At 40.3% G+C, this 13,410-nt stretch overlaps 1 protein-coding gene across 9 annotated transcripts in view; it reads left to right on the top strand.

Annotated features, from left to right (window-relative positions):
• The window catches only part of SMAD9 (SMAD family member 9), a 75,481-nt gene that overhangs the window by 49,886 nt on the left and 12,185 nt on the right, over window positions 1-13,410 (top strand). For 5 of the 9 annotated variants that reach the window (XM_072720026.1, XM_072720028.1, XM_072720025.1 and 2 more), the window contains 3 exons: window positions 4,600-4,863; window positions 8,193-8,303; window positions 9,834-10,055. In XM_072720026.1, the coding sequence (XP_072576127.1) occupies window positions 4,600-4,863; window positions 8,193-8,303; window positions 9,834-10,055 (597 nt within the window). The remainder of the gene's footprint in view (window positions 1-4,599; window positions 4,864-8,192; window positions 8,304-9,833; window positions 10,056-13,410) is intronic. The other 4 variants (XM_072720033.1, XM_072720032.1, XM_072720031.1 and 1 more) reach the window with 1 other exon arrangement.

The following is a 13,410-nucleotide window of genomic DNA, read 5'->3' as shown; positions in this document are numbered from 1 at the left end:
ATATTAAGCATTTACAATGTACCCCAGTGAAAAAAGTGTTCATTAAGAAATAATTTCTCTCTTCCTGAGGAATATACATTGCAAATATTTTGTTAAGTGTCTCTGGTTTTCTTTATGAATACTAGTAAACCTAATTTTATTTTCTAATTTTTTAAAAGACTTATTTGAGAGAGAGAGAGAGCATGAGAACGAGTGGAGGAGGGGCACAGGAGAGAGGATCTCAAGCAGATTCTAGGCTGAGCGCAGAGCCCAACATGGGGCTTGATCTCATGACCCCGAGATCATGACCTGAGCTGAAAGCAAGAGTCAGACGCTTAACTGACTGCACCACCCAGGCGCCCCTAGAAAACATAATTTTAAAAGTTTATTTGGTATTTTAGTTTATATAAGGTTTTTTTTAGAAATGATAATGTGAATATTTTTACATATGGCCAATAGATTTCATATCATTATGTTTTATTGAGTTTCTGAAATGAAAGATGGGTGGAGATTGTATTAATTTTAACTATTGCTAGGCTATCCCAGGATTTTTTATTCCTAACTTTGATTTTTTTGTCAGGAAAGGTAAATTTATATTTAACTTTCTGGCCATGTTTAAAGTAAATATTTTGAAAACACCGAGCATGAGAATGTTAAGCAAGTTTGCTGAGTTCCTAGTTTTCATAAAGCTTAATTAAGTTTTGCATTTGAAATTTATTTTTCTGACACTCCTACCCCCATTTTAGGAACATTGGAGGCTGCACTCTGATTTTATTTTTACTCACACAACCACTTAAGTTATCTATTTAAGTTCTTTTCTGACTCTCTGTAGGACCAGTTTTCATTCTTAAATTTTCAATCCTTCAAATATCAATACTTTTGTAATACAAATGATTACTAGCAAATGAAATTTTAAAAATACTTACAAATGCAAGCCCAGTTTGTTGCTGTTGTTGTTTTTACTTTAACAATATCTGCATTTCAACAGAATAAAATTACTCTGTCAAATTGCTATTAAAGTTTCTTTTTTTTTTTTTTTTTTTTTGCTATTAAAGTTTCTAAACGTTTACTCTCAATTTCTTCCTTGACTGGTACCCAGCAGCTGGTAAAGTGTTACCAGTCCTGGAATCTCACTTTGAATGGCTTCGGCCTAGCTTCTATGCAAAAAGTGTTTTCATGGCATATGCTGATTTTACTCCATGCAAATGGAGCTTATTTCAAAATGAAGTATGATTTCTTCTTTACATAAAATACCTGTATTTCAAAACCACATGACTTTTGAAAGAGATACAAAAGCTTTTCAGCTCTAAGTTGCACCCCATATGGGCAGTAACTCCTGCTACTGTTCTCACCCATATAATGCTTTGTTGTTAAGATAGTGTTGTATTTAGAAGGTGGCATAAAATCAAAACCAATGTCTGTAATCTCACTATGTTATATTGGTACAGTAGTCTTGAACTAGAAATAGAATTTAGTAATTAGGGATAGCTATTGCTATGGGTCAAACGTTTTATGCCCTCTCCTCCAAATTTACTTGTTGTGAAAACCTAATGTTTAAGGTGATGGTACTAGGAGGTAAAGGTTTTAGGAGGTGATTCAGTCATGAGAACCAGACCCTTATGAATGGGGTTAGTGCCCTCCTAAAAGAGGCCGCAGAGAGTTCCCTCATCCGTTTCCACCACATGAGGACATGAAAGATTGGAATCTGCAGCCTGAAAGGGGGTTTTCCCCAGAATCTGACCGTGCTGCACCCCAGTCTTGGACTTTCCAGCCCTTGGAACTGGGAGAAAGAAATTTCTATTGTTTATAAAGCACCCGCTCTATGGTATTTCTGTTATAACAGCCCAAATGGACTAGGACAGCTATGTTTTGAGTGGAAGTATTTAAAAATATGATCAGTGTAAATGTAAGGTAAACTAGTCAGTCAAGCTGAGTAACAACCAGGATGACACCATCGGTTTTCTTTACAAAAATCACTGCCTTTGGTTTTACATGGATGGTAAAAATACATTATCAAGACATTTGTTTCAAGAAAAGAAAACAAACCCTTTTTCTTTCTTTTGGTGTCTCAGATCTTCAGCCCATAAAGAAACAGAAGTCTGCACTCAGTGTGAGGCTTTATGTTTATTAATGTTAGGAATACATTGTAGGTATTTTACATTACAACTGAAATCACAGAGATTATTCCAATTCATCACCCAGAAAAGAAAAATGAATGTTTATTTGAAACTTGTTAGCATTGTGATGAAGCATCATTGCAAAAGAAACCATATACCGTTTACTCTGCTAGGCCTTCACTTTCAGACTATCCACAAAGAGAGTCATCCTTTTAATGCTGCATATTCATGGAACACATAAAAGGAAATTTAATGGCTTATCATCCAGCTCATTTTTGCATGATGATGTTGAGTGTTCTGTAATGTCATTCATTACACATGTATATGCATATACTGGCTTTTAAAGGGGAAAGAAGGGACACCTGGGTGGCTCAGTGGTTGAGCGTCTGCCTTCAGCTCAGGTCATGACCCTGGGGTCCTGGGATTGAGTCCCGTAAATAAATAAATAAAATATTCTTAAAAATAAAGGGGGAAGAAATAATTTGTTTCTTTGCCCTCAACTGTGGTGGTTTAGTTTAAAACTTTTCATTTAAATCCAAACATTTCTACCTTAAGAAAGGTAGAAAATAAAGAAGAACAGAACAAAAAACTGTTGCTTATTAAGAAAGACATAAAGGTATGATGGTAGGGAAGGTGGTAGACTTTGTGATTGATGTTATTGTTATTTTATTACTGTTTTTGTCTGTTTATTCCAAAACGTTTACTTTTTTTTTTTTTAAGATTCTATTTATTTATTCATGAGAGACACAGAGAGAGAGAGAGAAGCAGAGACACAGGCAGAGGGAGAAGCAGGCTCCATGCAGGGAGCCTGATGTGGAACTCGATCCCAGGTCTCCAGGATCACGCCCTGGGCATGAAGGCAGGTGCTAAACCACGGAGCCACCCAGGGATCCCCAGCATTTACTTTTTATGAAAGTTTTCATCAATACTTGAGTTTGGTAACACATCAGTAGTATAATTAAGAGCAGCCTCTTTTAATCATTCTTGGTTAGTTCCTTTCCTTGTTCCCTCCATTATTACTAAAAATTATGGAAATAACTCTAGGTAATACACTTACACACCTAGACAATGTTTATACATTAATTGCTAAAAATTTTGGAGATAACCCTACATATAATATGCCTTACAGATCTGTTTCCAGACTTTGCACCTTTAGATAATTTTACTAATAAAAAAGATGAGAATTTAGCTAATTTATATTAACTTCTTTCTTCTTTTTAAATCTCTGATAACTATATTTTAGTTTACAGTTTATGTTCTTTTTTGGCTCTTGTTGGTTTCTATCGTGGGAGCTGGGGGTAAGAATTATTTTCCCTTAGAAGAGCTTTGCAATTGCCTTTGGCCACCTCCTCTCTCTGTTTTCCCTGCAATTGCCTTTGACCACCTCCTCTCTCTGTTTTCCCTGCTCCTCTTTCTAGAACTTACATTGGTCACAGGTTATACCATAACAACATTTATTGAGTATCTTCTTTCTGCCAGGCACTGTGACACTTTAGAAGTCAATAGGAACTAGGAATGGCTGGATAATGCTTGCCCTTGAGAATTGCATCCATTGTTGACTTGTATAGAATTATGATTTAAAAAAAAAACACTACATAGTGTAGGCTTTATTTATGTTTTCTTTTTCTTTTTTTTTTTTAAGATTATTTATTTATTTATTCATGAGAGACGCCGAGAGAGGAGGGGCGGAGACACAGCAGAGGGAGAAGCAGGCTCCATGCAGGGAGCCCGATGCGGGACTCGATCCTGGGACTCCAGGATCATGCCCTGAGCCAAAGGCAGGCATCAAACCACTGAGCCACCCAGGGACCCCCTATTTATGTTTTTTTATTACTGCTTATCTTTTACTTACTTTTTATTACTCCGTTTTTCTTTTACTTAACATTTTTAGGTACCTTTAAATCTTTCTGGTAAAGACAAATTAAATTGTTTGTTTGTTTGTTTGTTTGTTTGTTTTGAACTCTAGCAGCACTACTGAGCCCAAAATCTAGGTTGGCCGTCTGAATAATTCAACATGGTCTGTAAAAGAAAAATATTGTAGGCATCACTTAGAAACCGATTTTGCCTTTATAAAAAATACAAACCACTTTATTGGCAGAATCAAAGGAAGACACAATTAGGTCTGCAGAAAGCCAGATAATAGGACAGCTCTGGTCATTTCTGTGGTAAGATTGAATAGGCAGTCTCTTTAGAGTGCTGACAGTGGAATGGTTCTCCTCTAAACTTTTTTTCTTCGATACCCTGTTTAATATGCAGTTTGCTAAAAGAGTGTTTAAATGTTAAACATTGGTGTTTAGCTCGCTTCCCAAAATCACTTTCTGGGAAACGATGGGACCTTAATTGACAATTTTACAATAAGCACAAAGAATGGTGGATGGGTAGTTCCCAGAAATCAGGGTTTTATTATCAAAAAATGGACAGACACAAATAGCAAGCGTCTGCCGGATTTTGTGCCAACGAGCCAATGTTCAGTTCTAATCCACTGGTTCCTTTCTCATCCTAGTGCTGCCGCCTGTACTCGTGCCAAGGCACAGTGAATATAACCCCCAGCTCAGCCTGCTAGCCAAGTTCCGCAGCACCTCCCTCCACAGTGAGCCTCTCATGCCGCACAACGCCACCTATCCTGACTCTTTCCAGCAGCCTCCGTGCAGTGCGTTCCCTCCCTCGCCGGGGCCCGGGCACGTGTTCTCACAGTCCCCATGCACTGCTGGCTACCCTCACTCCCCAGGAAGCCCCTCCGAGCCAGAGAGCCCCTATCAACACTCAGGTCAGTAAAAGCTCACTGTCTCCGTGGCATATGACCCAACTCAAATATTTATGGTGGAACCATCATAATTACAATCCCTGTTACTAGCATTCACGTGGAACTTTACAGTTTATATGGCAAGGTCCTGTGGGCCTTTGGACCCTGCCACCTCTAAGATCGGGGCCATCTGGGAACAGTTTTTCTGGAGCTACAACATATCTTTGATGTGGTTTCTGGTTCTAATCCTCTGGAAGAAACTAAATGGATTTGAACATCTCTGGGAATTTCCAAGAATTTTTTTTTTAAGGTAGCAGAAATAGGATTATAAAATGCTTCTTTTAACCCCAAGCAAGAAGACTTGGCCTGAGGGCGAGCAACGTGAGGGGTCCAGGGGTCCGAACTTGGCCTTTTCTTTGGCTGTCTCTTTCAGTAAACACAGGAAGTCCCTGCCTCCAAAAGAAGTATGCATAGCTTCACTGGGGCAGGGGCAGGCCTCACCTAGTCATCTCCTTTTGCGTTGTGTGAAGCCAGCACAGCATCTTGAAGACAGAGCTATTCAGTAAATGTGTGCTGAATGAGAAAGCCTATGGAAGGAATATCCTGTGCAAAAGGGAGGTTAAGGACATCGTCGTAATTGCACGGGCTGCCATGCCTATAAAGTAGGTCTAAGTTAGATGATGAAGAAGAGATTTATATGCACCTCGTGAGTGTGAAATAAATTATATCCTGAGTGACAATTTCTTGAAGGCATGCATAAACCCATTTGGTGCTAGACATTATAATCTGCTTCATTCATGTGTTCATATATTCTTTTATTTAACAGATATTTATGGAACTTTTATCACATTCAAGTACTGCCTTAGGCAGCTGAAAGGAGGCTTAAAAGATTGGTAAAAGTTGCCCCTGTCCTCACAGACCTTATAAAATGTGGGAAGATAGGAGTTGCCCCTTCCTTTCTAAGTTATTCAGGTCTTCCTTTTGCTGCCTCAACAATAACAGCTCCTGTTTCCATACACATCTGCTATTGCATTTATCACACTACATGATATTATTCCTCATTATGTATTTCCCCCATTCAACTTCCAGTCATCTTTTATTTGTGTAGTGCAGACCCTAAAACACAGTAGTTAGTCATTAGGTGATTGCAGAGTAAATGAATCACCACACGGGCATTTGGAACGCAGGGTTATAGATACAGATTCAATTGAGTCCATAAGTAATGACTGAGCCCCGATGAAGCACCAGGCAGTATGCTACTGCTAGGGGTACAGTGATGATTCATTCTGACAATAGCCTCTGACCCTCAAGAGGTAATAACTGTTGAGAACAATCATGCAAAAAAGCAACGAGGCTGTCACAGTCCGGGCAAGTAATGATAAGGAGTGAATAAGGAAAGGATGTGCAGATGGGCAAAGAAGACAAAGAATTTGAGGAAGTATACTCAATATCTTATGCAGAAGCTGGTTCATTTTCATTGAGGGAGTGGCTCTTTTAATTTCAGAGAAAATTAATTCTTTTCTGAATGATTAACAGCAAAATGCAACCTGAGTAACAGACCCATAGATAGGTGAGACTAATAGGAGATTTTGAAATTAACTGGTTCAGCCCCTTAATTTTTTTTTACCAGCTTTATTGAGATATAATTGACAAATCATACAGTTCACACACTGAAAGTGTGCAATGTAGTGATTTTTCATATGTTGAACTTTTAAAGTTGTGGGAAGATATGTAAAATTTACCATTTTGACCATGTTTAAGTGTACAATCCAGTGGCATTAAGCACATTCACAGTTCTGTGCAACCATCCCCACCATCTATTTCCAAAATTTTTCATCCTAACCAGAACTCTACCCATTAGGCAGTAGCTCCTGATTCTTTCCCTCCCCCTTGTTCCAGCCCTGATAACCTCCAATCCACTTATGGTCTCTATGAATTAGTTTATTCTAGGTACCTCAAAGAAGTGGAATCATATAATGTATGTCCTTTTGTGTCTGGCTTATTTCAGTTAGGATAGTGTTTTCATAGTTCAACTATGTAGAAGCCTGTGTCAGTTACTTCATTTTTGTGACTGAACAATATTCCACTGTATGGGTATACCACATTTAAAAACAATCCATTCATTGGTTGATGGATATTTGGGTTTTTTTCCCTCTACCTTTTGGCTAATGTGGATAATTCTGCTATGTGGATAATTCTGCTATAAGCACTGGCTTGCAAGCATCTACTTGAGTCCCTGCTTTCAGCTCCTTTGGGCATATGCCTAGGAGTAGATATGGTGTTACGGTTCAACCCCTGAATTTTATAGATAGACTTACTCAAGGACCTGCAGAAAAGCGACCTTGCTTTATAACTTTTCCATCAAGGTCATAATTTATTTTCTCAGGAGGAAATGCCTTATCCATGGTTGTACAAAGTGGTGTGCATTAGAATTGACAGCAGTGCCTGTTAAATGTATGTGACTACATCTAACCACTGATCTCCAGGCTCAGACTCTCTGAGGGGTGGGACCAGGAATCTGCATCTTTAACAAGTTTCACTGGTGACTTTTATGCACATTTAAGTGTGGGAACTACTTGAATGGATAAAATTCAATTCAACAAAGTTAGACCAATTCAACTTTTCATGCCACTGAACTCCATCCACCACTAACGTTAACAAGACTATTCTGAACTGACATTTAGGAACGTATACAAGAGGAATCAGCTATTCTGAGACTCTCACTCAAGAGTTTTTCCTCTGCTGTGGGAGTTTTTATTGTGTTGTGAATTGCTTTCTGATAAGATATTATCTACAGAATGCACAGCATGTGCCTAACCATGATCACTGTCCAGTTACAGGAACTGATATTTGGGGAGAGGAGCCCTTCGTATACCTTGGGCACAAGGTTATAATCAAGGCATTTTGGGGGCATGTTTAGAACATCTCAGAGACAGAGCATCTCTGTGGCCATTGTACAATCCATAGCAATAGAGGAATAAAAAAATTAAGCTGACTTCAAAGAAGATTTAGCTTTCTGTTTTGAAAGCCAGACAACAGACGCCTGTGCTGTTGAGAAAGCTAGAATAGCTCCTCGATTTCAATATCTTATCATGCAGGTCATTGGAATTTAGATAACTCATAAGTCAGAGGGAAAAACTAATCAACCATTGAGTGAGGATGTCAGGATAACCAGTTTCTTCTGTGTGACACTCACAAAGTCACTGCAGAATAGCCTTATTACATTACGGGCCTCTCTTGAACAATAACACTGTCCACCCAGCCCAGCAGTTTCACAGCAAGAAAGGTTGGATCTGACTCTCTTCGTGTAGTTTATCAGTTTGACATGCCTCTGTTTTACTGCTTTCTTTTAGTTGACACACCACCCCTGCCTTATCATGCCACAGGAGCCCCAGCGACCCAGAATGGCCAGCCAGTAGATTCCACAACTGATAGTCATTTAGTGCTGTCAGTGCCTAAAAGAGGTAAATTTGTAGATGAACAGCTAGCTCAGTGTAGCAGCTTTTGAAGTGCATCTCCCGTTACCCCAAACAAAACAAATTAAAAAAATAAAAAAAAGGTAGCCAGCCTGCTATTTCACATGTGTTTGAAGGGGCACATAGCATGGCTTTGCATTTTAACTTTGGCATTCCTCAGCACCATAGAGTGAATGTTTATCATCCTGGTTACTAGAATAAGGTATTTTTTAATTTCAACCTCAATGTTTAGATACTTGTAGTTCTTGATGTCTAGTACAGAAATAGGTATTTAAGTTAGAAATTTTGTCCAGTTGTGTTTATACTATAGTTTTGTGGTGCTGTCTTTGATTTAGCTTAGAGGGGTGCTCTTAGAAATATATGTAAATATATAAGTAGGGTTTCTACAGAATTTTACCTGTTTCTTTAAATAGGCTAGAAAAATGAATACTGCTCAGTTTTAACGTTCACATACACCGCAAGGCGATCTTATGTAGATGCAGATTTTGATTCCTTGGATCTAGGGTGGGATCCAAGAATCTGCCTTCCTCACAAGCTTCCAGGTGATGCAGGGGCTACCCTTCCAGGAACCACATTGAATAGAGAGGGTCTAACGGAACTTATGATTTAAAGTCTGCCAGGGTGAAGTCTCTTATAAGTAAAGTTCCTTTTGTAAATCAAATGATAACCCTCTAATTTATGTTTCACAAGTTTCTGTTTTAGTGCACATAGGAACACACTCTAGATATAAGAATTACTAGGATATTCAAAGAAAAGAGAGTTAATATAATCAATAAAAAGAGAAAGACTGTGCATGGCAAAGAAAGAATTCTGAACTTTGGTTGGTTACTGGCAACTTACTTAGCTTTGAAAAATCGAGGTGAAAATTAGGATTTCCATTAGGAAATGGAAATCCATTAGGATTTCCTAATGGCAGATACAGCTGTCTTGAAAAATGTTTTATGCCACATACATACTCCATATGTATACAGTGGAGAATGGGAGTCTACATAGAAGTTTTCCCCTTTGTTTAATAATTTAAAGTCCTATCCAGTGCTTTTGATTTGGCTTTTATCATATATAAACTTTTACTTTTCATCCTTAGTCTGTTAGAAAATGGTATATACTCTTGTCACAGGGACTCCTGTTTGGTACAGTGACGGTAATATGCCATCTTTCACATGTAGAGAGGAAGATGACGTGCCACCTTCCTTGGAGCTGTCTCCTTTAGGGGTGATGGAATCTATGCTGATCTGTTCATATCATTGTTTGTCAGACCCCCTCAAAACTAAGTATGATCACAAATGCTCTAAGCATGGCAGAGTCACACACCGTGGCCTCTATGCCTCATGTGTATGCCACAAGTGTGTTAACCAGATGAGCTAACTCACATAGCTTCCATCAAGTGACAGGTTTGAAAAGATCACAGAGAGCATCCTTGTCTGGTTGACAGCATTAATATAAGCGTCCAGGTGGGATCGTGAGATGGGAAGCCCCGCATGATGGTAGTGATGTGCTGTTTGGCTCTCTTTCTTTCAGACTTTCGACCAGTTTGCTATGAGGAACCTCAGCACTGGTGCTCGGTTGCCTACTATGAACTGAACAACCGAGTTGGGGAAACGTTCCAGGCATCCTCCCGAAGCGTGCTTATAGATGGATTCACAGACCCTTCAAATAACAGGAACAGATTCTGCCTTGGACTTCTTTCTAACGTAAACAGAAACTCAACAATAGAAAACACCAGGAGACACATAGGAAAGGGTAAAAACAAATACATAATTCCTTTCTATATTCTTCTGAACTGAAACGTGGGGAGAGAAACCAGCCACGTATTGGCTGCATAACCTAGAAGGATGGTCGCAGACTGGCAGAGAGCATATAGGCATTCAGGGTCTTGGTCTTCCTGCTTCTGGGGTCGGCATAGCGTCTTCTGGAGGGTGGCGTAGGATGAGTATTAAGAAAACAAACCAGATGATAAATATGAAAGCAGGATGAAATTATTAAATAGAATTATCATGAATGACTTTCAAATTGCCTTAAAGATGCTAAATAAGATAACTTCAGAAGAAGAATTCTGGCTGGGTATATATATCAGGTAAAGTGACCTTTGGAGAGACATAGAAGCTGGGTAGTGAAAATCATGACTTATTTCTGAATGGAAACTTCTGATAGTAATTTGCTTCTCCTGTGGTCAGGCATTATTAGGAAGCCAGACGGGCATAGGCCTCACTGAGGTCTGGCCAGTGAAGCTTTGAATCCTGTCTCATCGGCGTGACCAACAGTAATAAATCCCAGCTGAGTGTGAGGCCTCATTGTTGATCTTTAAATCATTTTCTTTATATTAGAGTAATTGGTAGTGTCTGATACCTGGTTGTCTGCTCTTATGTCAGATGACTGTGGAATCATCGGTGTACAGAACCTTTAGAGTCATTTTATCTTTTCTCTCCCCATCCAACCCTTCGACCACCTCAGGAAGATAGCTGCAAATCTTTTCTTTCTTTTTTTTTTTTAAGATTTTATTTATTCATGAGAGAGACAAAGAAAGGCAGAGGCATAGGCAGAGGGAGAAGCAGACTCCCTGCGGGGAGCCCAATGTCGGACTCGATCCCAGGACCCCAGTATCACGACCTGAGCTGACTGCAGATGCTCAACCACTGAGCCACTCAGATGCCCCTGAAAACCTTTTATTTCAGATTTCCAGGGGAGATTCATTGTTGCACTTGGTGATACATTCTAATATTCTTCCTAAAATACCTCTTAAATGTCTCCTTTGGTAGGAGACCTACCAGCCATTGATTAGGAACAGGTTGAGTGTGTTCATTGGTGTTGACTCTACTGGTGATATTTGTTTATTTTTATCCTGTATTTTTCCATAGTGGCTTTGAAGTAGCTTATAGGAAACCTTTGCAGTGAAATGATAAATGAGAAATAGAAAATCAGAAATTGGGGGTTGGGGGAGCAGGGAAGGAGAATACAACTGAAGGTCAGCTTTGTGATAAAAATTTTGCTCTCCACATTGTTCTGCGTTTGGACTTCTGCTGATGCCACTTGATCCAAAGATGGAATTCAAATATGAAGAGTGTTTAATGCCTTCTGGGAATCTTTCTGCAGGTAGCTTGTTGAAAGTGCTGCTGCTGAGGACATGGGGAGTGGAGGTTCTGCATTACTGGCCGAGAGCTAATCCCCAAGTTAAGAAACCATAGGAACAAGGGCTAGGATTGACGGCCCTTCGTGAAAAACGTGAGGTCCACCTAAGTGCCCACTGGATGGAAGGGCACTCCACCCCCATGTGGTCCCCAAGGCAAAGTCACAGTTTTCTCATAAAGCTGTTTTGGAAGTGCTTTAATTTGGAAAAAAAAAAATTTAGGGGAGCTTACAAGCCATACCATAAAGCATGGCAAAAAAAAAAAGTTGGCTTAGAATATTTTTTTAAAGATTTTATTTATTTGACACAGAGAAAAAGAGAGAGAGAGAGAGAATGTGCACAAGTAGGGGGAGTGGCAGAGGGAGAGGGAGAAGCAGACTCCCTGCTAAGCAGGGAGCCTAATGTGGGGTTCGATCCCAGGACCCGGGGATCATGACCCAAACTAAAGGTAGACATTTAGCCAACTGAACTACCCAGGCGCCCGGCTTAGAATATTTTTTTTAATTTTTTATTTATGACAGTCACACACACACAGAGAGAGAGAGAGGCAGAGACACAGGCAGAGGGAGAAGCAGGCTCCATGCACCAGGAGCCCAACGTGGGACTCGATCCCGGGTCTCCAGGATCAAGCCCTGGGCCAAAGGCAGGCGCTAGACCGTTGCGCCACCCAGGGATCCCCGGCTTAGAATATTTTTAAAGGAAGACCTGTCAGTCTTTTATGAGATCAAGGGACTGACCTTGGATCATTTGGTTCTGAGCAGCATGGCTTCCTGGAACACCTGCCTGAATAAGTTTGCAGCAAAATGCCCTCCTAGCTGAGTGAATAAGTTAACTTGTTCTTGGAGTTAATTAATTGAGACACTTAGAAGCCTGTCTGGTGTACTGTAAGAACAGCAGGGGAGCCAGGGTGAGTGGAATAAAATGAGTAAGGGAATGGGAAAGTCTAGAAGAGAAGACAGGACCAGATCATGGGAGTTTACAGATCTGAATGTTCCATTTAAAAGGATCCCCTGGCTATTACAATAAAATTAAATTGTTAGTAGGGGAAGGGTGAAAGGTTTAAAACACACCCATGAAAGAGAAGACTGAGGGCCACCTGGGTTGCTCAGTGGTTGAGCGTCTGCCTTTGGCTCAGGTCGTGATCCCAGGGTCCTGGGATTGAGTCCCCAATCGGGCTCCCTGCGAGGAGCTTGCTTCTCCCTCTGCCTGTGTTTCGGCCTCTTTCTGTATCTTTCATGAATCAATAAATTAAAAATCTTTAAAAAAAAAAAAGAAAGAAAGAAGACTGAAAGGTATATATAACATGTTAGCTTTGATTATTTCTGGGCTGTGCACTGTGACTGAGTTTAAGTCTCTGAATTTTCTTTTTTTAAAGATTTTTATTTATTTATTCATAGAGACAGAGAGAGGGGCAGAGACACAGGCAGAGGGAGAAGCAGGCATCATACAGAGAGCCCGACGTGGGACTTGATCCAGGGTCTCCAGGATCACGCCCTGGGCTGCAGGCGGCGCTAAACCGCTGCGCCACCGGGGCTGCCCTTCTCTGTATTTTCTAAATTCTCTCTAGTGGGCTTTCTTGCTCATGTGAGGGTGGGAGAGGGATGGGACGTGGTCTGTAAGGGCAGGCCGGGATTGCTGTAGCTGTGCTGAGAGAGAAGTATCACGGTGCAGCCTGGCCCAGCAGAGCAGCTGAGCGTGAGGACTGAGGCAGGCTGTTGAGTGTAGTCAGTTGGACCCAAACCTGTTTGTTCATCATATTGTCCAAATTCTGACTTAAAGTTTTCAGATTCAGATTTGGAGGACTGACCTTGCCACCAACCCAGAGATGGCTTTGTGTGAATGAATTAGGAGTCCCTTTCTCTAGAGAAGTTACTGCCATCTTCTGGAGAAGCTTCATAACGATGATAGAAATCTAGGAAGGCCGAAGTACATCCCGAAGTCTTGCAGTGCACAGCTGCAGGCATCATCCTG

Source organism: Vulpes vulpes, chromosome 9 (genome assembly GCF_048418805.1).
Source record: "Vulpes vulpes isolate BD-2025 chromosome 9, VulVul3, whole genome shotgun sequence".
NCBI lineage: Eukaryota > Metazoa > Chordata > Mammalia > Carnivora > Canidae > Vulpes > Vulpes vulpes.
This window is presented reverse-complemented; position numbering and strand designations above follow the sequence as displayed.